This window comes from Papio anubis, chromosome 7 (assembly GCF_008728515.1).
Source record: "Papio anubis isolate 15944 chromosome 7, Panubis1.0, whole genome shotgun sequence".
Taxonomy (NCBI): Eukaryota; Metazoa; Chordata; class Mammalia; order Primates; family Cercopithecidae; genus Papio; species Papio anubis.
In genome coordinates this window covers 141,759,097-141,783,318 of record NC_044982.1, presented here as the reverse complement: position 1 = coordinate 141,783,318, position 24,222 = coordinate 141,759,097, and the positions used below count along the sequence as shown (strand labels likewise).

At 40.9% G+C, this 24,222-nt stretch overlaps 1 protein-coding gene across 1 annotated transcript; it reads right to left on the bottom strand.

Annotated features, from left to right (window-relative positions):
* Positions 1-4,427: 4,427 nt before the first annotated feature.
* GATM (glycine amidinotransferase) lies at positions 4,428-23,507 on the bottom strand. The gene is made up of 9 exons (XM_003900884.4): positions 22,322-23,507; positions 20,527-20,745; positions 12,965-13,160; positions 11,697-11,887; positions 10,001-10,138; positions 9,676-9,840; positions 8,420-8,483; positions 7,203-7,319; positions 4,428-5,528 (listed from the first exon to the last, which is right to left on the bottom strand). Exons 1-9 carry the CDS (start codon positions 22,388-22,390, stop codon positions 5,416-5,418), a joined length of 1,272 nt encoding a protein of 423 aa, XP_003900933.1. The 5' UTR covers positions 22,391-23,507; the 3' UTR covers positions 4,428-5,415.
* Between the last annotated feature and the right edge of the window lie 715 nt (positions 23,508-24,222).

Here is a 24,222-nt window from a genome sequence, read left to right as displayed (position 1 = left end):
ACAACCGCTGCAACTCTCAGTTATTTGTTGAACTCAGAGGAAGCAGTTGGACAATGTGAGAAAAACTGCAGATATAAGTGGATCGAGTGGTGAATTGAAGGTGAGAGAACGAATATGGAAAGTATAAGCCATCTTTTTGCAAAATATGGCTCTAAAATGGAGGAAAGAAATGATGTAATTTAAGAGAAGACTATTGGTTAAAATAGGTGCAACTTGATCATGAGCACTTAAATCTCCATTTCTTCTTTCTTCTTTAATAAGGAAAATAATAGCTATCTTGATGTTTCTTAGAACAGTCAAATGAGATAAAGTATGTTTTAAAGGCACCAGCATGATGCCTAGCATATAGTAGGTTCTCAAGAGTTAATTAATAAATATTCTTGTATACTTCTTATTTGCTTCGTGAAAAACAAGAGTTTATTGCTTCCCATGTAGCTTTGTTATTTAGTTCTTGAACTTTTTTTTTTTAAATCAAGGTTGTATTGCCTTAGTGAGGTGCTTTGAAAGTTGTTAAATAAATCAGAAGTTAACTGATTGGTCAGGATACTATATTACAATTTTAATAATTTGGATTTTGTAACTTCCCCAACTTTCCGCCTGCTAGACTGAATTCTAATCTTTTTAGTCTGTCTTCACATGGGAACCACTTCATCCTTTCTGTCATTTTCATTGCCTTTTTAAAATCATACTAAAATTAGACAAATAATTATACAAATGAATCATACAAATCATACACTGGTTTGGTATATTAGTGGGCTTATATTTATTACTTTTTTAATATAACTTTTTTTCTGTAAGTCATACCTAGAGTTACCACATGACCCAGAAATTCCACTCCTAGGTATATACCCCAAGAGAAGTGAAAACATATGCCCATGCAGAAACCTGTGTGTGAGTGTTCACAGCAGCCTTATCATAATAGCCCCAAAGTAGAAATAACCTAAATATTCAGCAACTGATGAATAGATAAATAAAATGTGTATATCTATACGGTGGAATTTCATTTGGCCATAAGAATACGTGAGGTACTGATACAGGCTACAGAATGAATAAAACTTGACAATATTTTGCTAAGCTTTAGAAGCTCATCACAAAGACCACTTATTGAATGATTCCATTTACATGAAATGTCCAGAATAGACAAAATGATAAGGACAGGAAGTAGGCTGTTGGTTGCCTAGGACTTGGGGGTGAGGATTAGGGGAGAAATACCTATTGGAGTTTCACTGTGGGTCGATGCTTTATATTCTGTGTCTGATAATCTGGTATCTGGAGTCCCTGTGGATGTGTCTTTTGAATGTTGTTTTGCTAGAGGGATATTTTCTCCTCCTGCATCTGTCTGTATTTGACTGTGTGGAGGACTCTGTATTTGAGATTTTATTGTCAGAAATAATTTGAAGCCTGGATGGATGTTACATTTTTTCAAAAAAGAATTTTGCTCATTTTTTTCAGGCACTCGGGGATGCCAGCAATCAGGTATCACCGTTTTTTGTTTGTTTGTTTTTTGAGCAGGAATGAAAGTTTATTAAACAGCTTTAGAGCAGGAATGAACAGAAAGTAAAGTACACTTGGAAGAGGGCCAAGCGGACATCTTGGAGTTCAAGCGCAATCAGGCATCATCCAATCCTAGGCTAGAGGTTTTCTGGGCTACCTGAAAAATTTGAATGGCACTGGGTAGCAGACTGCAAGGGCTGGTTTACTTCCACTTCACCTCTGGTTCCTGGGTACAGTCAGTGCCGTGTCAAGCCACAGAGGAGCCCGAGGCAAAAGAAACATCAGTAATACTGATCTTGTCTTCATTTAACATTTTGTCATGGATTTTTTCATTAATTTTGATCTTTAAAAATAGTGCATTAATACTTATCTGGATTACTGAGGTTTTTTTTGGTCCTCCTAAATTTTGTGGACATGGTGAGTACTTCACTGACCTCACACTACTTCCAGCCTTGGTATCTGCCTTGGGATTTGTACACCCTGGGCAGTTTGAAGAGAACAGTTGTGGTTCCCTCCAACATCCTATAAAATCCCATGAAGGTTTCCTCCTTTATGATACCATTTATAATTAACTATAAGACTTCCACAGGATTGGGGGGCCAATACATCACATTCAGTAGGCTTATCAGACTACTTTTCATCCTCAAAGTAATGGGTTAATAGAAAATTGGAAGGAATAAAACCACGTGCTCATGCCTGTAAATCCCAGCACTTTGGGAAGCTGAGGCGGGCGGATCACCTGAGGTAAAATTATTATTTTAGAAGCTAATACAACTTATAATATTGATATTAACAATCAAATATATTGGGATATTGAACTAAATTCCCTTCAGCATATTATCCCTATGGAGTAGGATTAGCCTGAAGCATTATTTTGACTTCAGCAACAATAATTATAGTTTATAATCACTCAGCAGATACACACTACAAAGTACACACTGCTACAGATTAAGTAGGCAAATGACTTGCTGTAAAGTTAATTCAAATATATGAGAAAGCGTACGCTAGAATTTTTGGTTGGTTCAGCCATCTGTAGAAGTCCAAACCAACTGGTTATTAAAAATGTGTGGAATCTGTATATACACTTTGATAATCTATTTGGTTATATGATATTGCAAGACAAGTGGTAGCTCTCCAACTAGGAGCGATCATTTTGTCACGGTAAGGCCTTGATCACGGATCAGGAACGTAGACCACACTGTGGATTGTTTTGAGCATGACTATTTTCTGAGGCGGAAACTCCCTCCCACACACACAGGGTGGTGGTGATGCTGGAGTTACAAGAAAGATAATTGATGTAGCAAATTCTAAAAAACGACAAAGATTAGGATCAAAGGATGGTTGTATGGATTAGACTTGGTCAGAAGGTTCACCTCTTCTTCTGTAGCAGTGAGAGAAGTGACCCTTTATACAGGGTTGAGAAGCAAATGCATGCAATGAGATGAAGGCCTGATTTTTCTCTCTGGAAGCTTAGGTAGTATAGTAATCCCTTCGTCCAGAGTTTCACTTTCAGCAGTTTCAGTTACCAGTGGTCAACCATGGTCCAAAAATATTAAATAGAAAAATCCAGAAATAAATAATTCATAAGTTTTAAATTGCACGCTGTTCTGAGCTGCGTGATGAAATCTTGCAGTGGCCCACTCCACTCCCTCCACCTGAGACGTGAATCCTCCCGTCCAGCATATCACACTGTATATACCGCCCGTCCTTCAGTCGCTTAGCAGCCACCTCGTTATCAGACCACAGTCCTGGTATTCAAGTAACCTTATTTTACTGAATAATGACTCAAATGCAAGTCTTGATGCTGGCAATTCGGACATACCAAAGAAAAGCCTAAGTGGCTTTCTTTAAGGGAAAGGTGAAAGTTCTCAACAAGAAAAGAAAAAGTTGCATGTTGAGGTTGCTGAGATCCATGGTAAGAACGAATCTCCTCTCTGTGAAGTTGTGATAAAGGAAAAAGAAATTCATGCTAGTTTTGCTGTCACACTACACATGGCAAAAGTTATGGCCACAGTGCACTGATAAGTGCTTAGTTAAGGTGGAAAAGGCATTACTTTTTGTTTGCAAGACACGAACAGAAAACATGTTCCCAACTGACAGCCATGTGTTGCACCAGATTAACTTTATCATAGGTCTGCATGTATAAGAAAAGGCACAGTACACATAGGGTTTGGTACTACCCATAGTTTCAGGCATTCACCGGGGATCTTGGAACATATCCCCTGAGGATAAGGGAGAACTACTTACTGGAAAGGAAAGGAGAAAGAAACTTAACCAGAATAGGCAAATGTATATAAACGTATAGGGGATTGTAAACTGAAGGAACTAATGCCTGATGGTCTCTATTTCCTCTGTGAAAAATAAAACAATATGATCAGCTAAGAAAATGTAGTGAAGATTTGAAATAGCTACTGAGGAGGACACAGAGAACTGTGTAGCAGAATTGTCGGGTAGTATTTAGGCCTGCAAATATATACCCTAATTTGCACCAATCCACACAACTGGATAGATTTCTCAAGCAGGATTCAGTCCATGTATAGCACTAATAGGTGTTTCTGTAATGGATGTAAAAGGAACACCAGGATGTAAAGGAGTTAAAGGTGTTAGTAAGGGTATGGTTGAAACCTGTGACTCATTTCAAAGTACACAATCTATGCAGATTTTTCACAAAAAACACATTCAGCAACTTAAGAACAGAGACTCTTCCTTTCTGGGGCCTAGGATTACTCCTTATACTCAGAAGATATTCAGATATTTTTGAATGAATGAATTAATTAATAAACAAAAATCTGACTTTGCTAAGCATTTCTGAATGTAAGTATTAGGTTTACTTTTGTGATGAATATGTTAATTATTTTAGAGAATCAGAATTCTGTATCAAGAGCCACATTCCTATAATTTACTTACACTAAAATGACTAGACCAATGCCAAATTCAGTCTGGAACACAAAAGTTTATTAGAATAAAAATACACATACAGTATCAACACTAAAATTATTTCATATCGCATATAGGTTTTACCTCCATTAGTTTTTTTTAATGCTTATAAAGTCTATGCTCTAAATAATTTGCACATTTGTAAACAAATCTTAGATTACCAAAGATGCAGTGTATCTATCAGATATTGAATATCAAAACTTAAGGATGGGAACTGATAGCGAAATCCAATTACACTAAACATTCCTGTAAATTTTTGGAAAGAGAGGAAAAGATTAAAATAATTCACTTGAAATGAGGTAAGATGTATATGAAAAGGTTTTTAGTAGCATATATCACAATGTTGAGATGAGAATATTAAAAACATTCATGGAAAATTCACTTTGATGTTTTGCATAGTCTAGGTTATTTTTTAAAAAACAAAAAATTAAAAATTACCCAAATTCCTTATTAGAAAGAGACAATTACCTGGTTCTACTTAGGATCCGTGTATGTTCTAAGTCTTTCTCTCCTTTATAAAAAAAAAGAGATTATCTGATTCTATTTAGGATCTGTGTGCATTCTAAGTCTTTCTCTCATTTAGAGAAAAACATTCTCAAGTCTATAGAAAAGGAAAAAAAATTAAGATTAGGACCAACATTTCAAGCTGCCTTTTGGAAAGAAAATTAAAAACAGAGGTAGATGGTTAATTATTAGTGGCCAAGTTACTCAGGTGACTAATTTTTCTCTTGGTACACATTCACCAAAATTTTATACTTGAAGCCAAATAGTAAATAACTTTAGGAGTAGAGAGTAATACCTAGCAGAAGTTATTTTCTTTATGTCAAAGAAAAGTAATAGAAGCAAACCAGGCTTATGACCCCTGTTAAGGAGATGATTGTTTAAAGCACTACAGTTCATGCACTTTTCAAAGCAGGATAATGAACCTTGCCCCTAAGCTTCTTAGGTGTATCTGAGGCCAGCCACAAGCTCCATCAGGCCTGTTCAGTCCAAGTAGGACTGCAGGGTGCCTCGGCGCCGGACATCGCAGGTCCAGCAGTGGAAGCCTCCTCCCAGGGAATTGGCATTACGAATGTTAACTTTAATGGTAGTGATACCTGCATTGAAAGAGAGATGAGGTCAGTTAGATGGACTAACACGAAGATTCTCCTAGAGAAAGTAGGCCTACAGATTTGGAGGAATCTTGTGGTTCTAATCCTTAAGGATACCCAATCCAGAATAGTCTTTTCTCTTCCAATTTTATTTTCACCAACTATATTTCATCTGCTAATATAAAATCTTCTCCAAAAAGTCAACAGAGAACTCTGAAGTTTTGTTCTATTGACTATTCACAAGTCAACAGACTGAGCAGGTATACCTATCAAATGTTCAAAATGGTCAAGTACTAAAATCTCAAGGCCTTTTAGAATTACACATTAACTACTTTGTCAGACTGTTTCTAATTTTACCATGTTAATTTAATAGGCAAAGCAAAATTTAGCTGACCTGAAAAGTTGACTTTACATATTCACATATAAGGAGAGTTTACTGATACAGATTAACTTCACCAGACCACCATAAGGAAACAATGGAACACAGCTGGTGTTTTAATATCTGGGTTTGTATGGTTATACAGGTACCAAAGCAAATCCAGCAATCAGTTTAATCTGGTACCATCTGTAATAACAAGGCTATGATGTGCGTGGCCTATTTAACCAATGGTATTTAGGAAGAATCTGTTGTGTTAGACATAGTGGGGTTTTAAAAAGAAAATCTATTCTTCCTCCTCAAGAAGCTAATTATTTTGAGAGGAGGATAGGCTACAAAGTCACTAAGGGTCCATTGGTATAGCCAGGGAGAGGAAGGTGGCATGAGCCATTCAGAAAGACTTTCCTAGTCGGGCATGGTGGCTCACACCCATAATCCCAACGCTATGGGAGGCAGAGGTGGGTGGATCACTTGAGGTCGGAGTTCGAGACCAGCCTGGCCGAGTCACTCTCTACTAAAAATACAAAATTAGCCAGGCATGGTGGTGCATGCCTGTAATCCCAGCTCTCAGGAGGCTGAGGCAGGAGAATCGCTTGAACCCGGGAAGCGTAGGTTGCAGTGAGTCGAGGTCGTGCCACTGCACTACAGCCTGGGTGACACAGCTCTGTCTCAAAACACACACACACATCTTTATAACAGCTCATATGAAAATCCTTTCCTTCAACATTTTTCTCAATAATACTAGAATCATTGGTCTAAATTTTGAATATCAGGATAAGTAAACTCCTACTTAAGTAAAACCCAGTCCTGCTCTTCAGTTCAAAACTGAATGATTTACTGACACACTTTCTTGCGTTTCACTACTTTGTTAACTATGCTTATTACACATAAAAGTCACTTCTGCATCTGTACGCTTAAGAGTCCTTTAAAATATATGATGACAGGACACTTTTAAAGGACCCACAATGATTTCTTATTTGAAGAAGGGCTGGCCAAGCTATCTGCTCACCTGCAAAGGGGTGGTTTTCCACACATGGGCACCAGGAGGCTGGCTAAGTCACATAAGATTTATAAACTTATTGCTAAGGGGGTGTCTCAGGAGTTCAGGATGCATCTCCAACTTCTGGGGGCTACGTGTGTTGAAAATAAAAATACTGACTTTCTGTGAAATAATAACTTGGTGCCTCTAAAAGGAATCAAAATTGAATTAGATAAACCATTTATCAAACCTAGCATGTCATTTCTTTAGTTCTTCTCCTTTAACATTTTCATGTATGACAACATGTTTCATTTGTTGTACATACCCAGCTTTTCAAACATCTTTTGAGTTGGAACTTCATTGGCATCCACCATAACACGTTTTTCATCTAGCATTAAGACATTCATGGAAAGCCATTTGGATGACATCCAGAGTGGATGATCTAAAAACAGCAACAACTGTTAAACCATGTCTGCTATGATTTTGGTTTAAAGCAAGGATTTACAAGTGAAGAATATTAAAGTGACAGCTCAATTCTTTCAGTAGTTCACTTTCCATGTGAACGCTTATTTTAATCTTAAAACAATTTATCTATAAATGGTATGAATCAATCTGTACTCATTATACATTTGAATTTCACCCTGTTTTCTTTTAAAAGTCGTATCTTGGCTGGGCATGGTATAATCCTAGCACTTTGGGAGGCTGAGGCAGGAGGATTCTTTGAGCCCAAGAGTTTGAGACTATTGCCCAGAGATGGTGTCTCACTGGGGAACACAGCAAGACACTATCTCTACAAACAAACAAACAAAAAATAACTTGCTGGGCATAGTGGCCTGCACTTATAGTCCCAGCTACTTAGAAAGCTGAAGTGGTGGCCGGGCGCGGTGGCTCAAGCCTGTAATCCCAGCACTTTGGGAGGCCGAGACGGGCGGATCACGAGGTCAGGAGATCGAGACCATCCTGGCTAACACGGTGAAACCCCGTCTCTACTAAAAAATACAAAAAAATAGCCGGGCGCGGTGGCGGGCGCCTGTAGTCCCAACTACTCGGGAGGCTGAGGCAGGAGAATGGCGTGAACCCGGGAGGCGGAGCTTGCAGTGAGCTGAGATCCGGCCACTGCACTCCAGCCTGGGCGGCAGAGCGAGACTCCGTCTCAAAAAAAAAAAAAAAAAAAAAAGAAAGCTGAAGTGGAAAGATCACTTGAGCCCAGGAGTCTGAGGCTGCAGTGAGCTGTGAATGCACGACTGCACTTAAGCCTGGGCGACAGAGCAAGACACAGTCTCAAAAAAAAAAAAAGTCATATCTTGCTTTATGTGATGTTGTCTTATTCTGTCTTCTCCCCATTTCATTTTCTATGGAAGAAAAAGTTGCAAACACAAGTCTCAGCCTTTTTCTGATGCTCATAGTCCCAAGCACCACTTTATACCTTACTGAGGAAACACATTCTCTAAGCTGCTAACATCGGGCTCCTCTCTATAGGCAAAAGATCCTTGGTCACTAAAGTCATTATTTTAGTCTATCAGTGTATGAAAGTAAACATACCGTCTGGGATGATTGGTGTTGGAGGAGTAATGATAGTCCATCCTGCTTTCTTGAAAAGATCAATCTGTAAGACCAAAAAAAACCCCCAAAACTGTTAAATTAACATATACTATTATTATTCTTAGTCTCTAATAACCCTTATCAGTAATAATTCTTTTTGAGAAGCTGTCTTCTCAGCTTCCAAAATAAAGAAATTAAAATTTCTAAACATTTGGGTGATTTTGTCTGAATCCTAATTAAAAATGTACATAAAATCCCCAGATTAAAGTTAAAAAGTAACAGAAATATTGAAGCTTTTAAAGACAGTCTTATACTTTTCTCTGGTTTCAGAGTCTTAAAAAACCAAAGATACTTTCCTTAGAAATTCTCATTTTAAAAATTGAAAAGTTTCCTATTTAGTTACAAGGAAACAAAAATGTGACTACGTCAAACCCACAGTCCTTCTACTTCTTGTCCATCATTTTGTATCTAGGACCGTGGTATAAAGACAGATGTTAGCTATGCATTCTCAAAGAACCATATTGTCCTTAGTGACCTTTTGCAACTCAGCCATCCCTGTGTTCACATACCCATTAACTATATGAATAAATGATAATAAAATGAAATGAATAAGTAGTCATGGTCATCGGGTCTAAAAATAAAAAACAGAAATGAACAGTGACACAGCATAACAGTGGTTTTTAAAAGTTGTACTGCAATCTTGCAAATAACAGAAAATCACTCATCACCTAACTAGAAGTAGGGGGCTGTGGACAGAAAGTAGGAGGCTGCAGGTGAAAGGGATAGACCAGCTGCAGTTCAGTGGCTCTGCTTCTCCCTACAAAGCAGGGTTGGCCAAAGGGAGCCTAACCCACTGTAGAGGGAAGACAACCACTGTCCAGTGGCATTGCCCTGCCCATGCAAGGATCATCTTGTCTAAAATTTGCTGCTGTGGAACCACTGTTGCAAGTTATGAGATAATGTCACCCTGTTTGATAAAAATACACATATATGCACAAATCTGAGACTTTGACAACAGCAAGCAGCCAAAGTCTGATGATCCCATACTAATGATTGTGTCAACTACGTATATTTCTGCATGGCAGACATCTTGTAATAAACCATAAGGAATCCAATGTTTGATCATAATAATGTTGAGTACTGCTGAATCTGTCATTCAGAACCATTAGGAACCATGGAAGTGCTTAAAATAAAAGTGTCAATTATTTTAGTTACTAGATTCTGTTGCTTTTCCAGAGTCCTGAGAAATCTCTTACCTGGTGACATGGTCGGTCAGGGTTGGAAAGCACAGTACCAGGTCCAATGATGTTGAAGGTAGCATCAATATGCATGGGATTGGGATCTTTAAAGGAGATGATATGTACTCTGTAATCTGGAGCAAGATGCCTACGCATCCATTCAATGCCTAGGTAGTTTGTAACCTGAAAACAAAAGAAAGACATACAATCAACAAATATTTGGTTCTATGTCTAGAAAACTAAAAATATTCAAGGTGAAAAAAATTTAGGATGAAAATATTTTAATTTGGAAGTAAAGAATACAATAATATAGTGTGAAATTTCAGAGGCAGCCTGTGTTTACCTGGCTTCTCTGTGCAAAAATATCTTTTCCAGCTCGAATGAAGTCAGCAGCATCAAAGCATGGCTCAAACTCAGTTGTCACAAATTTTCCCTGAGCAGCCAATTTGTGTCTGTCTTCTACAGAGTGGATGGGATAATCCTAATTGGAAAAAGAATGAACACAAACAATGCATTGGATCATGAGAAAACTATTTATAAGGCATACAGTACTAAGAAAATTAGTTTAACATCATTTTCCAAAATATTGCTACTCAGTTCTAGACTAAAACATGCCTGGGAAAGAAGCGGGTCCATGATAAATAAACCAAAACAACAATAAAACAACAAACTAGCATTACAGTAATTTCCTGATACAATAGTCCTCCTTTACCCATGATTTCACTTTCCATGGTTTCAGTTACCTGCAGTCAACTGTTGTCCCAAAACATTATTTTGAGAGAAACAGAGAGACCACATTTACCTAACTTTTAGTAAAGTAGATTTATATAATTGTTCCATTTTCTTATTCATTATTGTTGTTAGTCTTACTGTGCCTAATTTGTAAATTCAACTTCATCATAGGTATGTATATATGTATAGGAAAAAACAAAATTATTATAGAGTTCAGTATCAGCATCCACTGAGAGTCTGGAATGTATCCCCTAAGGATGAGGGGGCACGATGTACTTAGAAAAAAATAGTACACGCCAGGTGAGATGGCTCATGCCTGTAATCCCAGCACTTTGGGAGGCCGAAGTGGGCAGATCACCTGAGGTCAGGAGTTCGAGACCAGCCTGGCCAACATGGTGAAATTGCGTTTCTACTAAAATACAAAAATTAGTCAGGCATAGTGACATGTACCTGTCATCACAGCTACCCAGGAGGCTGAGGCAGGAGAATTGCTGGAACCTGGGAGGTAGAGGCTGCAGTGAGCTGAGATCATGCCACTGCACTCCAGTCTGGGCAACAGAGCAAGGCTCTGTCTCAAAAAAAAAAAAAAAAAAAAAAGTGATACAGAGGCAGTAACTGATTCTGAGAATATTCCATGACCCGTATGGAAAGTAAACAGGATGAAGTCATTCTGTTCTTTTAGAAAAGGAATTTGGTCCCGAGCCTAACTCATACCATAAAATGAGATGCCATGTTTCCCCTGCCAAATTTGATTGGGAGTGGCCAAACTAATTCATTATTTCTGTCTTTAAACCCAGAAGCTATTTTGATTTTCAGTTTTTTTCTATAAAAGATCAAATGGTAACTGATTTAATAAGGGACATACATTTCATTTTACTGTGAATTTGGACTGTAGACCAGGTTCTTTTTCTAGAAGAAGAAAAGTGAACTTCAGTCTAGTGACTTTTCTGGTTCCACTAATGAATAGTGGTACACCTGTAGGCAAGTTTTTCCCCCTCTAATGGAATGATACTACAGTATCATTAGGGTTGTTGTGAAAAACAAACAGGATTGAGGATGTAAATAAAGGGTTTAACCCAGGACCCAAAAGAAGGTAAGCACCAAAAAGTGTTAGCGATTATTATTACTATCATAGGATCATTTACTCTTATCATATTCATCATAAAATAATCACTTTTTAAAGATAAGATGATGTTTTCTCTTTCTAAAATGCATAATATGTAAAAGGTATCAGAGAATCTCTATCTTGCTCTTTGTAGATCAGTTAGAAAAGTTAGTAATAAGCTAGCCTATTATTAGGGACTCACCCGGTCATAAAGCTCATCAGCCATTGTGGGCTTAGGAGCTGTCGTCCACTTGGCGCCACGGTGGAAGTAGTCTTTGATAATTGACCTGTACGCTCGGTACTCAAAGAAGCGTGAACGCCATGCCATGGGAGCCTCGATAATCTCATTGCCCACAACTATCAGGATATCTCGAGGCATTGCACTGTATAAACCTGTCAGACCAAAAAATTCCATGACAACTTCAGCAGTGTTAATTTCCAAGACAAAAAAGGTCTATATAGGGCCAGGCGCAGTGGCTCATGCCTGTAATCCCAGCACTTTGGGAGGCCAAGACGGGCGGATCACTTGATCCTGACGGAGCTGGTCAGGAGTTCAAGAGCAGCCTGGCCAACATGGTCAAGCCCTGTCTCTACTAAAAGAATACAAAAAAAATTAGCCAGGCATGGTGGCATGTGCCTGTAATCCTAGCTACTCGGGAGACTGAGGCAAGAGAATCACTTGAACCAGGAGGCCAAGGCTGCAGTGAGTGGAGATCGTACCACCACACTCCAGCCTGGGCAACAGAGTGAGACTCTGTCTCAAAAAAAAAAAAAGTCTATATAATATGACCTCTTTTTTTGGTTAAAAAAAACTAGTAAAAATACATGTGTATATGTATATATGAAAATGGCAAAAAATTTGAATAATACATACTAGATTGTTCACATGAATTCTGTGTGGTGTGAGGAAGCCAAGAAAAAAAAGAAAAGAAAAAAAGTGAAGGAATAAAGTCCTTGTACAAAGAGATGTTGAATCACCAAGCTTTCACCATTTGTAAGCTCCTTTCTTGCTATACAGAAACAGAGCTCTTAAAGGACCATCAGCATCACAAGATAAAAACAGAGCCAAGGATCAATCTAAAACTAGAAATTAGAACAGTGACCTAAGGCACAAGAACAGTCATGCAGCAATGTCAGTTAAAAATAAAATGGAAATGTTTCTATTCTCCTTTTAATTTCTGTTCTTGAGGAAAATTAAATGAATCCACTGTTCTTACGTAAGGAAATGACTATAAAGTTTAGGAAAATTTGTTATTTCACGGAGATTCCACTAGATGGAATGGAGTTTAGAATGTATACATCTTAATCATATCAACATGGACCAAACCATTCCTAAATAAATCTTTAAAGTTTTCAAGAACTAGCAAAGCAAAGGACTCTCCAAGAAATTTTTTGGAGCTTTCCCCTTACACATTAAGAAAGACACTGAAAATTCAGACACTGGCAGTTTAGTTATCTGACATCACTTACCCGTAGACTCAAAATCAGGAGTTTTATACTTCAATGACCAGTCAATGGGGTCAGGCCTCCTCACTATCACTCCTTCCATTTTTAAAATATTGCACATTTCTTCAATTTCAGTAACAGCCTTTTTCAAATGATCTTTGGGAAAATAATGCCCTCCATGCTTCTGGTAAAATGGCCAGTACTTTTCATATGTGTTGGCCTGGAAGTAGAAGCAAATAAATGCAATACTTACCGGAGAAAAATACAGCTCATGATAGGTTCATAGGCAGTAAGCAGCTCTTTGTAAAAGGTATTGGAATTGAGACTCCAACCACGCCACGTTCAGTGCTGATTCCTAGCATTGAGCACAGATGCTCTCTGGGCAGACACTCAGTATCTGTTGAATGAAGAACTCTAAAACATCTTGATGTTTTGAGGTCTTTTGCTCCTTCTGCCTGAGATCTCATGCCCAACCACTAACAGCATGTTTACCTTCAGATAGGCTTGGAATCCTCTTGGCCAGTTTTTTTTGCCACACTTTGCAGACAAAACAGGACATAGCACTTCTACCAGACAGCCTCAATAAAACGGAACAAGAGAACACACAAACTAGCATAGAAGAATAAAAGCACTTATACTAAGCCAAAACCATGGGTTATCCATGCATCTCAGAATTCTGTCTGGAAAATAGCACCTCAAGATATTTTGTGAAGGGAAAAAAAGATATTTAGACCCTGTTAAGATCAGGAATATACTTTCAAATATGCTTTATTTCTCTTTAAACCCCATCATTGGTCAGGCATGGTGGCTCAGCTTGTAATCCCAGCACTTTGGGAGGCCGAGGCGGGCAGATAGCTTGAGGTCAGGAGTTCGAGACCAGCCTGGCCAACATGGCGAAATCCCATTTCTACTAAAAATTCAAAAATTAGCCAGGCCTGGTGGCATGTGCCTATAGTCACAGCTACTTCGGAGGCCAAGGCAGGAGAACTGCTTGAACACAGGAGGCAGAGGTTGCAGTGAGCTGAGATCGTGCCACAGCACTCCCGCCTGGGCAACAGAGCGAGACTCTGTCTCAAAAAAAGAAAGGAAAAGAAAAGAAAAGAAAGAAGGAAGGAAGGAAAGAAAAGGAAGGAAGGAAGGAAGGAAAGAAAGAAAGGAAAAGAAAAGAAAAGAAAGACAGACAGACAACAAAAAAACCATTATTGATTTTCCCGTTCAACAGAATTAACACTTGCCAAAATTGTGTAACAGTGCAAATATGCCTTTGGTAATTCCCTGTCAAAATGCCTCACACCAACCATACCTCTCCTTTTTCTAATCCATTCAGCTCTTACATCTTTTCGAGTCTTTTTGTCATAGAAGAAAGTGACATGATAAGCAAATTCACAAATTTTTAATAACTGAAAAAAAAATTTAGAAAGTTTCCAGGGCTATATGTATTTTAGAAGACTACCAAAGAAAAAACATTTGAATACTTTAAAATGGCTCAATCAGTTTGCTAAAAATTATTGTTGAACAGGGTAGGTGCAACAGCTCTAAAATATTGTTTTGTTTTGTTTTGTTTCATTTGAGATGGCGTCTCACTCTGTTGCCCAGGCAGGAGTGCAGTGGTACTGCACCCTCAGCTCACTGCACCCTCCGCCTCCCACCAGGTTCAAATGTTTCTCCTGCCTCAGCTTCCTGAGTAGCTGGGATTACAGGCGCAGGCCACCACACCCGGCTAATTTTTTGTATTTTTAGTAGAGACAGGGTTTCACCATGTTGGCCAGGCTGGTCTTGAACTCCTGACCTCGTGATCCACCTGCCTCGGCCTCCCAAAGCGCTGGGATTACAGGCGTGAGCCACCGTGCCCGGCCAAAATATTGGTTTTCAAACATGTAAAAATCTAGACATATTCTGCATTCAGATTGTTTTCCAAATGTCTAAGTTCTCAGTCAATTTGCATAAATACATTGGGAAATGTACATAATGCATCTTCCCATTTTTCAAGCTACAGGAAGCAGAACTCCAATCAGAGAATCCAGACTCTAAGAAAAAGCCTTGAACCTTCATCAAAAGATTAGCAACGCAATGTACATTGATATATTTTAAGTTTAAAAATGTTTTAAATGTTTTAATTTAAATTTTTGTTTAAAAATGTTTAAAGCAGGTATTTTTTAAATGTTTATTTATATAATTGATGAACTGATCAACTATTAGTCCTGACCATGTCAGATATGAGGGTCTCCACCATCAATCAGATAATTAGGGTTATCAATAAGTACTAGAAAGAAGGTGTAAAACTTGATAATGGGCTCAAGTGTGTCAGAGTGTGTCTACTTTAGCTGGATATTCTCATTTGGTTTCCCAGCAATCCTATCAAAGAAACAGGGCAAGCTCTCATATGCTTATTTCACATGTAAGGAAAGAGGCTCTGGCTGGTCACATGCTTGCTAACTATCTGGACAAGCAGGACTAGAACTCAAGTTCTCTGACTGTTACTTGAAGAGTGTCCCTAATACATCATGGGACTTGCATGTTATACTGGTTTGAACACTTCTAACTAGATGTGCAAAAACTTTTAAGACTGGAATTGCTTAACAAGTTCAAACTGTCCCAATGGCTTTTACTCATCAAGACTGACCAAATGTCTAGATATTTAGCTCTTTAATGTCAAAGACAGTATCTTTTCTAGATTTTGTGTCTCTACTTCCATTTTTATCTCAGTCTGATAAATATCAAATATATGAAAGTGGACCCATCTCTTTTAGTTCAATATCCAAGTTTACATCAGTTACACTGGAACCCAGATTGGTGAATAAGGAATAAGCCAAGAAACAGGTCTTTAGAAAAACTGAATGATGCCAGTGAAACTCTTAAATAGAGGCTGGTAAACAAACGTCCATAGGCAAATTTGGCCTGCTGCTTGTTTTTGTAAATAAAGTTTTATGGGAATGCAGGCACATTCATTTGTTTACATATTGTCTATGACTGCTTTTGCACTACAATGGCACAGCTGAGAGCTGAGTAGTTCAACAGAGACCGATGGTCTGCAAAGCCTAAATTACTTATTATCTGGTACAAAGATGAAGTCTGCTGACGCCTGGGGTCTGAATCATTAATTAGCTCTTTTACTAAGGTCTATAGGCAAACAGCAGGCTGAATTTCTGGCCTATGAAAAATGTTATCAGCATTAAACATTTTATAACATTTTATAAGACCAAGCTACCCTTTCAAAAAACAAAATAAAAGCACTCCACTGTTTTCTACTCCTAGGAATTTCTGCAACAGCAACCAGAAAGAGGATAATAATGACTCTTTATATTCCTCTCAGATACACGCTGGTACTACTCATCCATTCACCACTTCCTCCTTCTCATGCCAGGCACATCTCCTACAATCCACTAGGGACAAGAAGCCTTTGAAAATTTAACACTGGGTTACAGGAGATGCAGAGTTATGCAGTCTCACTAGACTCATTCCAAAGTATCCTCCGTGACTATTTGTGCAGAGTGAAACTTGCTTTGATAAATTAAACTTTCCTGGGAGAAAAAGGTTATTTGAACAAATGTGAATTTTTCTTGTAGAGTTTATAATCTGGCAAAGGTTGCGCAAAATACAAATGATCAGGGCACAATACATTTTACAAGAGATAGCTAGAAATTGTTTACACTTCCTTTATAACCTGCTAAATGAGCTAGCAATCATTTACCAAGTTGTTTGCAAGATAATGAACACTATATTAGATACTTAGCATATGATGTTTATAATAATCTGTTGCAAAGGTATGTCTGCATTCCTTGAACCTTTATACTCTTTCAAAGCCTAAAACCCTTTGCAACGGTTTGCCAAGTGGATTTTTAAATACTGTCTTTGGAAGGCTAAGAAATGACAACAGAAATGTATTTATCCAGCTGTAAGCTTATATTACACTAATCTTGATTAATCTTGTATTTTATAAAAGGTCCTTTATTAAGGGCTTTACTTTTGAAAAGACAAAAGCAAAGCAAAAAACATATTTGAGGCTGGGCAGGGTGGCTCACCCCTGTAATCCCAGCACTTTGGGAGGCCAAGGCGGGCAGATCACGAGGTCAGGAGATAGAGACCATCCTGGCTAACATGGTGAAACCCTGTCTCTACTAAACATACAAAAAAAAAATTAGCCAGGTCTGCTGGTGGGCACCTGTAGTCCCAGCTACTCAGGAGGCTAAGGCAGGAGAATGGTGTGAACCTGGGAGGCGGAGCTTGCAGTGAGCCAAGATTGCGCCACTGCACTCCAGTCTGGGCGACAGAGCAAGACTCTGTCTCAAAAAAAAAAAAAAAAAAAAAAATTGATAGCAAATATTTACTATATTTTGCAGAACAAAAAGTCACAGAGCTTTAAAAAATTATGCTTCCTAACAATTATGTTCCACATTCCTTTCCTTAAAATTTCTCTAGTACTTATATCTTCCAACATCTTCTGCTCTGATTGCCTATAGACAGTTTACTACATTATTTTTTCTTTTATTATTCCTAAACTGATTAATATATGTCATTCTTCTTTACTACAAGGCACGGCCTTGTCTGCTAGGATCCATGCATATCTTGGATTTACTTTCTTGTCCCTCAAACCAGGCTTAGCACATGGCATGAAACAGAAATAACCGTTATTTCCTGTCTAGAATCAAAGAGAGAAAGAGAAAGAGAGAAGAATAAACAAACAAAAAGAACCAGACAAATGAATGAAATCAACACTGCTAATGTTACTGGTATCTGCTAGCTATTATACCCCAAAATTTCCAGATATGAATTGTAAACTGGATCCATACAACTATAATAAGTTGTTGTTTTGTTCTTTAAAATACTTAACATGTAATCTTTTACCTTTAGATTAATCCTTAATCCTATTGGAGTAAGATATAGAACCTCTTAGTATCTTCATTTTACAGTATTTAGAAAGCTTTTGTTGGGTCGAATGGGTTGGGGACATGGGGATGGTGGGTGATGGGATAGAGTGAGTCCCGGGGAGTGTGATGCAGGTAGAGTCAGGTGTGATGGGGTTGGGTTTGGGTGGTGGGGCCGGAGTGGGAGGGATGCGATTAATGCTTGGATTTAAATTGTAATTCCACCCAATTAAAATGGTTAGGGGATGGGACTTTTCAAGGAAAGACTTAAGAAGACTATGCCTTTTAAAAGAAACATGTATGGATGGCGGTATGATGGCTCAAGCCTGTAATCCCAGCACTTTAGGAGGCAGGCAGGGTCACAGGGATCCAGGAGTCGAGACCATCCTGGCTAACAGTGAAACCAAATCTCTACTAAAAAATACAAAAACTAGCGGGAAGGCGGTGGTAGCCTGTGATCCCAGCTACCAGGAGGCTGGGAGCAGGAGAATGGTGAACCGGTGGAGCTTGCAGTGAGCTGAGATCGGCCACTGCACTCCAGCCTGGGAAACAGGAAATGAGACTCCGTCTCAAAAAAAAAAATAAAAGTATGTGGATGGTGTATAAGTGAAATGCACTTCTCACTGGAATTCCAAATATCAGAACCAAAGACAGTTTCAGAACAATTAGAAGTTATTACTTTTTCTATTTCCCTGTCTTCCTGGTCTAACTCAGGAGTCATTTTCTTCAAGAGGACTTCTTAACTGGCCAGAACTTGGTCATTTCCCTTTCCTTAGCTTTCCTGGCACTTCAACTGCCTTGTCAGTCGATTGGAATAAGATACTTGGTCTTCGTTTCTATGTGGACATCATATTTCTTCAAATAGAAAGGAAGATCTTTTACATTAATACCCCTAGAGCCCTGGTACATCGTAGGCAATATTTCTGAAGACCACGAAAATGCTGTTACAGAACTTCTTTCCTCAGTCCACTTTACAAATAAAAGTGTAAATATTCAGGAAAAATTTAAGGACATTATAGATAGATTTGTAACCCATTATTAATAGGAGTCTAGGCTGTGTCTACAATGTGGATGGTGGTCCCTTAGATATGGGACCCTTATGCAGTACAGAACCTGAACACCGGCCCACAGAGGCCCTGGACATAAGAATATTACAGATGAAAACCACTAGGAGTTTTTGTTTGTTTGTTTGTTTTTGAGACGGAGTCTCGTTCTGTTGCCCAGGCTGGAGTGCAGTGGTGCAATCTCGGCTCACTGCCTCCTGGGTTCACGCCATTCTCCTGACTCAGCCTCCCGAGTAGCTGGGACTACAGGCGCCCGCCACCATGCCCAGCTAATTTTTGTATTTTTAGTGGAGACAGGCTTTCACCATGTTAGCTAGGATGTTCTCAATCTCCTGACCTTGTGATCCTCCCACCTCAGCCTCCCAAAGTGTTGGGATTACAGGCGTGAGCCACAGTGCCTGGCCACCACTAGGAGTTTTTAAAAAGGGAGATGTTACTTGTTGCCAGGGAAATTCTGGAACACTTTGTGAAAGGTGTCATTGAAGCTAGGTGGTAGTAGGTTTAAACTACCTAGTTTAAACAGACTAAAGGGCACAGGAAGATGGGTGGAAGAGACTTAGGTAGGGGCAAAGATGCAGGGCTTGTGAAGAAACAGTGAGTAGTCTAGTTTAGCTGCCTTATATGGTTGTCTTATAAAGTCTGCTGAAAACCAGGGTGGGATATTAGAGGAGAGAGGGACTTGACCAGAAATGAACACTGCTAATCTGCTGTACTAACAGATGAGTCAATAACTGGAATGGGGAATCCTGGAAATGCAGACAAGAGCCAGATTGTGAAGGATGTTGAATACCATGAGGACTTTATCCTGAGCAATTCGGGGGGGGGGGGGGGGAGGGGGTTGGCTAGCAAAGTAGAGGAGGAAAAGAAGCAGGATGAGAAACATGATCATATTTGAGTTTTAAAAAATCACTTGGATTGCAGCTGCAAGGTGGTTTGGTAAGAAGAGTGAGTAGCAGTGACCAGTTAGGAGTTAACTGCAATAGCCCAGACAGCAGATGAGCGCCCAACCATTAGGGAGAGGCAAAGCAGAGGGATGAGGCAAGATTCATTTTGACAAAAGCCTTGTTAAACCTTGGAGAATGGATGTGGAGGATGCCACATAAGGAGAAATCAAAGATGATTCTTTTGTGTTTTAGCTTGATCAAATAGGAATGCCAATAATTAAAAGGAAGGAATGAGGAGGGGTCCACTTTAGCAGGGTGGCTGGCAACTGAACTCCAGATGTGCCAAGTTTGAAGTCATGTGGCAATATCCCATAAGGAGTTTAACTTGTTGATCTGGAAGGAGTTCAATACAGAGATACGGACCAGAGAGGAGGTGGGAGGGGCAGCTGTGAGAATGGCTAAGAGAAGGGGGCTGAAAGTAATATTCTGTTCAACCTTGGCATTACAGGCTGTGACGGAAGAAGATCTGAGGCAAAGAGAAAGAACTATTATTCCCAGAAAAGCTCTCCTAGATTCCAAGGGGAAGAGTTTCAGGAAGGAAGCAATTATCATTGGTGTAAACAGTGTCAAATACCACAGAGGTGTCAGGTAAGATAACTTAGAGTTAGTCACTGCACTGAGAGGTCTGAGAGTAAACTGAAGGGAAAGCAGTCAGAGGGTAGCAGCAGCAGGTGAGGAGGGAACGCACTTTCAGACATGTGAACAGCCTTTACCTTCACCTCGATGGTGAACGGCGGAACACAGGCATTTTCTGCTCTGCCCACTATCACTTCCTCTAAGGGGTCCCATTCGTTGTAAGAAGAGACAGGGCAGTCCTTGGGCAGAGGTTCAGTGGCCTTGTCGTCAGCTGCAAAGGAGTTCCGGGAGGAAGCCGTAGCTGCCTGGGTGCTCTGGAAAGTTCGCTGCACCCATCCCGTCAAGGTTCGTCCAAGCTTCCAAGAACAAAGAAAACATTATTGTATTGCATTGCTCTATCAGTACTTGCAGAGAGGAGGAAGTGGAGATGGGGTAAAAATCCAGCATAACATTGCCACTTAAACCCCTTTAGAAGAGCGTAAACCAAGATGTTAACAATGTGTAGGTGGGTAGTGGGATTACAGATAATTTTTTTAACCCTCTTATCTACAAATTGTCTTATCTATTAATTGCTGTAACTCTTTAAAACTCCTCAGAAGACCGTGTCCCCAGCGACCATACACCCCCATCTTTATCTCAGAATGCAATTCCTGCACTCAAGCTTTAAGCAACTCTTTTGCAGATGGGTCAATCCTCCTCACAGAAAACCACAGACAGCTGCTCTAAAACTTCCCGCCAGTCCCAGCTGAGGATGGAACCTCCTTTTCCCTCAAGTATCAAAGGTTACCAATATTAGGCTTTTTATTTTATTTTATTTTATTTTATTTTATTTTATTTTTACAAATGAAAAGGTGGAAACATTTGTAAAGGACCGTATCTTTCAGAATAGCCAGCTTCAAATCAAAATTTTTTCATCTTTGACATACACTTCGCATTCTTTGGCACTTCAATTCTAAGAGTGAGCAACTGCCATCTGCTCCATTTTACAGATGGTCCACAGTACCCTAGCCAAGATCAGGATTAGCCCAGGCGTAAATTCAAACAACTAAAAAGGAGATCTAAAAACTTCAAAAGCCTTTAAAAAATGCATGGCCTATAAAATCTAGAGCAGGGAGGGTCCCTTAACCCCTGAGTAAACCTCAACCCCCCAAATCTCTATCCTGCTCTGTTAAAAGCCTTAGGAAGTGGGCAGGAGGGGAACTCGGGTGGAGGCAGAAGCAAGACGGAGAGTGGCAGCTGTTCAGGAACCAGTTGCTGGGGGGAAGCCAGAATGTCGGAGCGATTCCAGTCCCAGGAGCAAGGGTCTGCCGCCAGGGCAGCCGAAGGCGGGGAGCGCAGAAACTCTGCTTACAGGCTGCACTCGCCAGACTCCTCTCCAGACGTGGGAACGCATGTTATACTTGGAGTGAATCTGGTCGCTCGCTCCCCGTCCCTGATTCCCACTTTGCTTGTCTCTTCTCCCCATCCATCCACCCCACACGCATTTTCCAGAAATCTCCCCCAACTCGATGCCCACTTAGGCTACTGAACCCCAATAACGCCACCCTTTTACTAAGAGGAGCCTCCGTCATCCCAGCCCCTTGCTCCGAGCGGGAAGCTTGGTGCAGGGCACCAAGGTCCGGTAGAGGAGGGCGGCGCCCCCTGCGCCGTGGGCCAGCAGGCCGCAGACGCGGAGACAGCAAGTGGACCCCAAGGGGTGGAGCCGCAACGCAAGTTCCCCGCGACCCGGGGACGCCGCCCAGCTCCTGGAGCCTGCAAAGGCTCTTGAAGCTGAGCTTCCCAGGGATACCAGAAGGGACACTCTCGTGCAATTCTGGCTGGGGAAAGCGAGGCAAGGCGGCGGCTCTGTGGAGGGAGCGAGCGAGTGCTCCACGCCACCCTCAAGACCGAGTGAGTCACGCGGCCGCCAGACGAGGCCGGTGGCGCACGCACCCGAGACCCGATGTAGTGCACCGCCTCGGCGCCGCGGCTCCCGCCGCGCAGACACCGCACCCGCAGCATCGCCCCGACCCGGCTGGTCCACGCACGGAATGTTCCTGGCCTGGGCCGCGTCGGTCCAAGCCTTCCCGAGAGCGCGCCCGGAGCGTGATGGGCGGGTGCGCTGGGCCCGCGGCCTTTTGTAGCCGCGCTCCGCCCCGGCCGCCCCCCGCGGCCCCATTGGCTGCCCGGAACAGGTGGTGGGGCCAGCAGAGCGCCCCGAATTAGGAACTGTTGGGAGGCGCCGTGGCCGCTGGCTCGAGCCTCCGACGCTTGCCCTTTTTTAGCCAGCGGGGCCACTGACGGCTTCTGTTGCACGCCCGGACCTGGACCCCGACCCGAGCGCCGCAAGAAGGCCCTCTGGAGTCTCGCGCAACTGGGCAGGACGGGACTTCCGACGAAGTGACAATGGTCTATGCATATATTAAGTGAATATTTGAGAATTTAAATATGCAAAGCGTGAGTACAGTGTTACGCTTAAATTCACATATGCGCACGGACCCAGTCACCTCATTTTTCGGTAAACGAAACCACCTAAAAATTAGGTGGTTTCTTAGTGCAACATCGGGTGTGAGACTGCAGAAAACTAAGTCTGGAAGTTGGGCCATTTGCTCTCCGGGGAGGTAGTGCTTTCCTTCCACTACCCCGTCGGGTGTTATTTGGAACACCTGGCATTTCACATGGTTTTTGGCCATGTGCCCCTGGCTTGAGAAACTCCGATATGAAAATCGACAAGTGTGGGTCACAAATAAGGAAGGACGGCAGTTTCGTTCCTTCCATTTCATGTTTTAAATTTTTTGTTTCAACTTGATTAGGATTGTTTTTTAGAAAAGTATTTTCCCTCACTGTGCAGTCTTAATTGCTGTGGATTTGTGCAAAGCTAGAGAACTCAGGTTAACATTTATCTCCTAGTAGGAAAGGAGGCAAGAGATTTGAGTATTTCATTTTTGTACTTGCAGAGTTGTAACTATTCATTTTTGATGAGCTATCTTTTTAATTTTGGTATCTCAAGCTTGTTTTCTAGAGTTCATGGATGGAAAGCAACAGACAAGCAGATGGCATGGTAGAAAGAGCCTCCGAGAGGGAATCAGGATAACTGAGTTCCAGTCTTGACTCAGTTATAGACTACTGTGTGTCTTCCTGAATTGCAGTCTTCTTATCTGCAAAGTGAGAATAGAATTTACTGTCCCTAGCACATGGGGGGTTGCTGAGGGGCCAAAATGAGAAACTATACATGCAGAACTTGATGCGTGGCATTAGAGCCGTATGAGGCCGGGTGCAGTGGCTCACGCTTGTAATCCCAGCAATTTGGGAGGCCGAGGTGGGCGGAACGCCTGAGGTCAGGAGTTTGAGACTATCCTGGCCAACATGATGAAACCCTGTCTCTACTAAAAATACAAAAACTAGGCCGGGCGTGGTGGCTCATGTTTGTAATCCCAGCACTTTGCGAGGCCAAGGTGGGCAGATCACTTCCAGGTCAGAGATCAGACCATCCCATAACACGGTGAAACCCTGTCTCTGCTAAAAAATACAAAAAAAAAAAAAAAAAAAATTAGCCGGCATGGTGGCGGGCGCCAGTCCCAGCTACTTGGGAGGCTGAGTCAGGAGAACATGGGACCTGGGAGCATGGAGCTTGCAGGGGAGCCGAGATCGTCCCACTGCACTCCAACCGCCTGGGCAACAGAGCTAGACTCCGTCTCAAAAAAAAAAAAAAAAAATTAGCCGAGCATGGTGGTGGATGCCTGTAATTCCAGCTACTGAGCTGAGATGGAGCCACTACACTCCAGCCTGGGTGACAGAGCAAGACTCCATCGGGGAAGGAAAAGCTATATGAGGTAATGTGTTACTACTCTAGC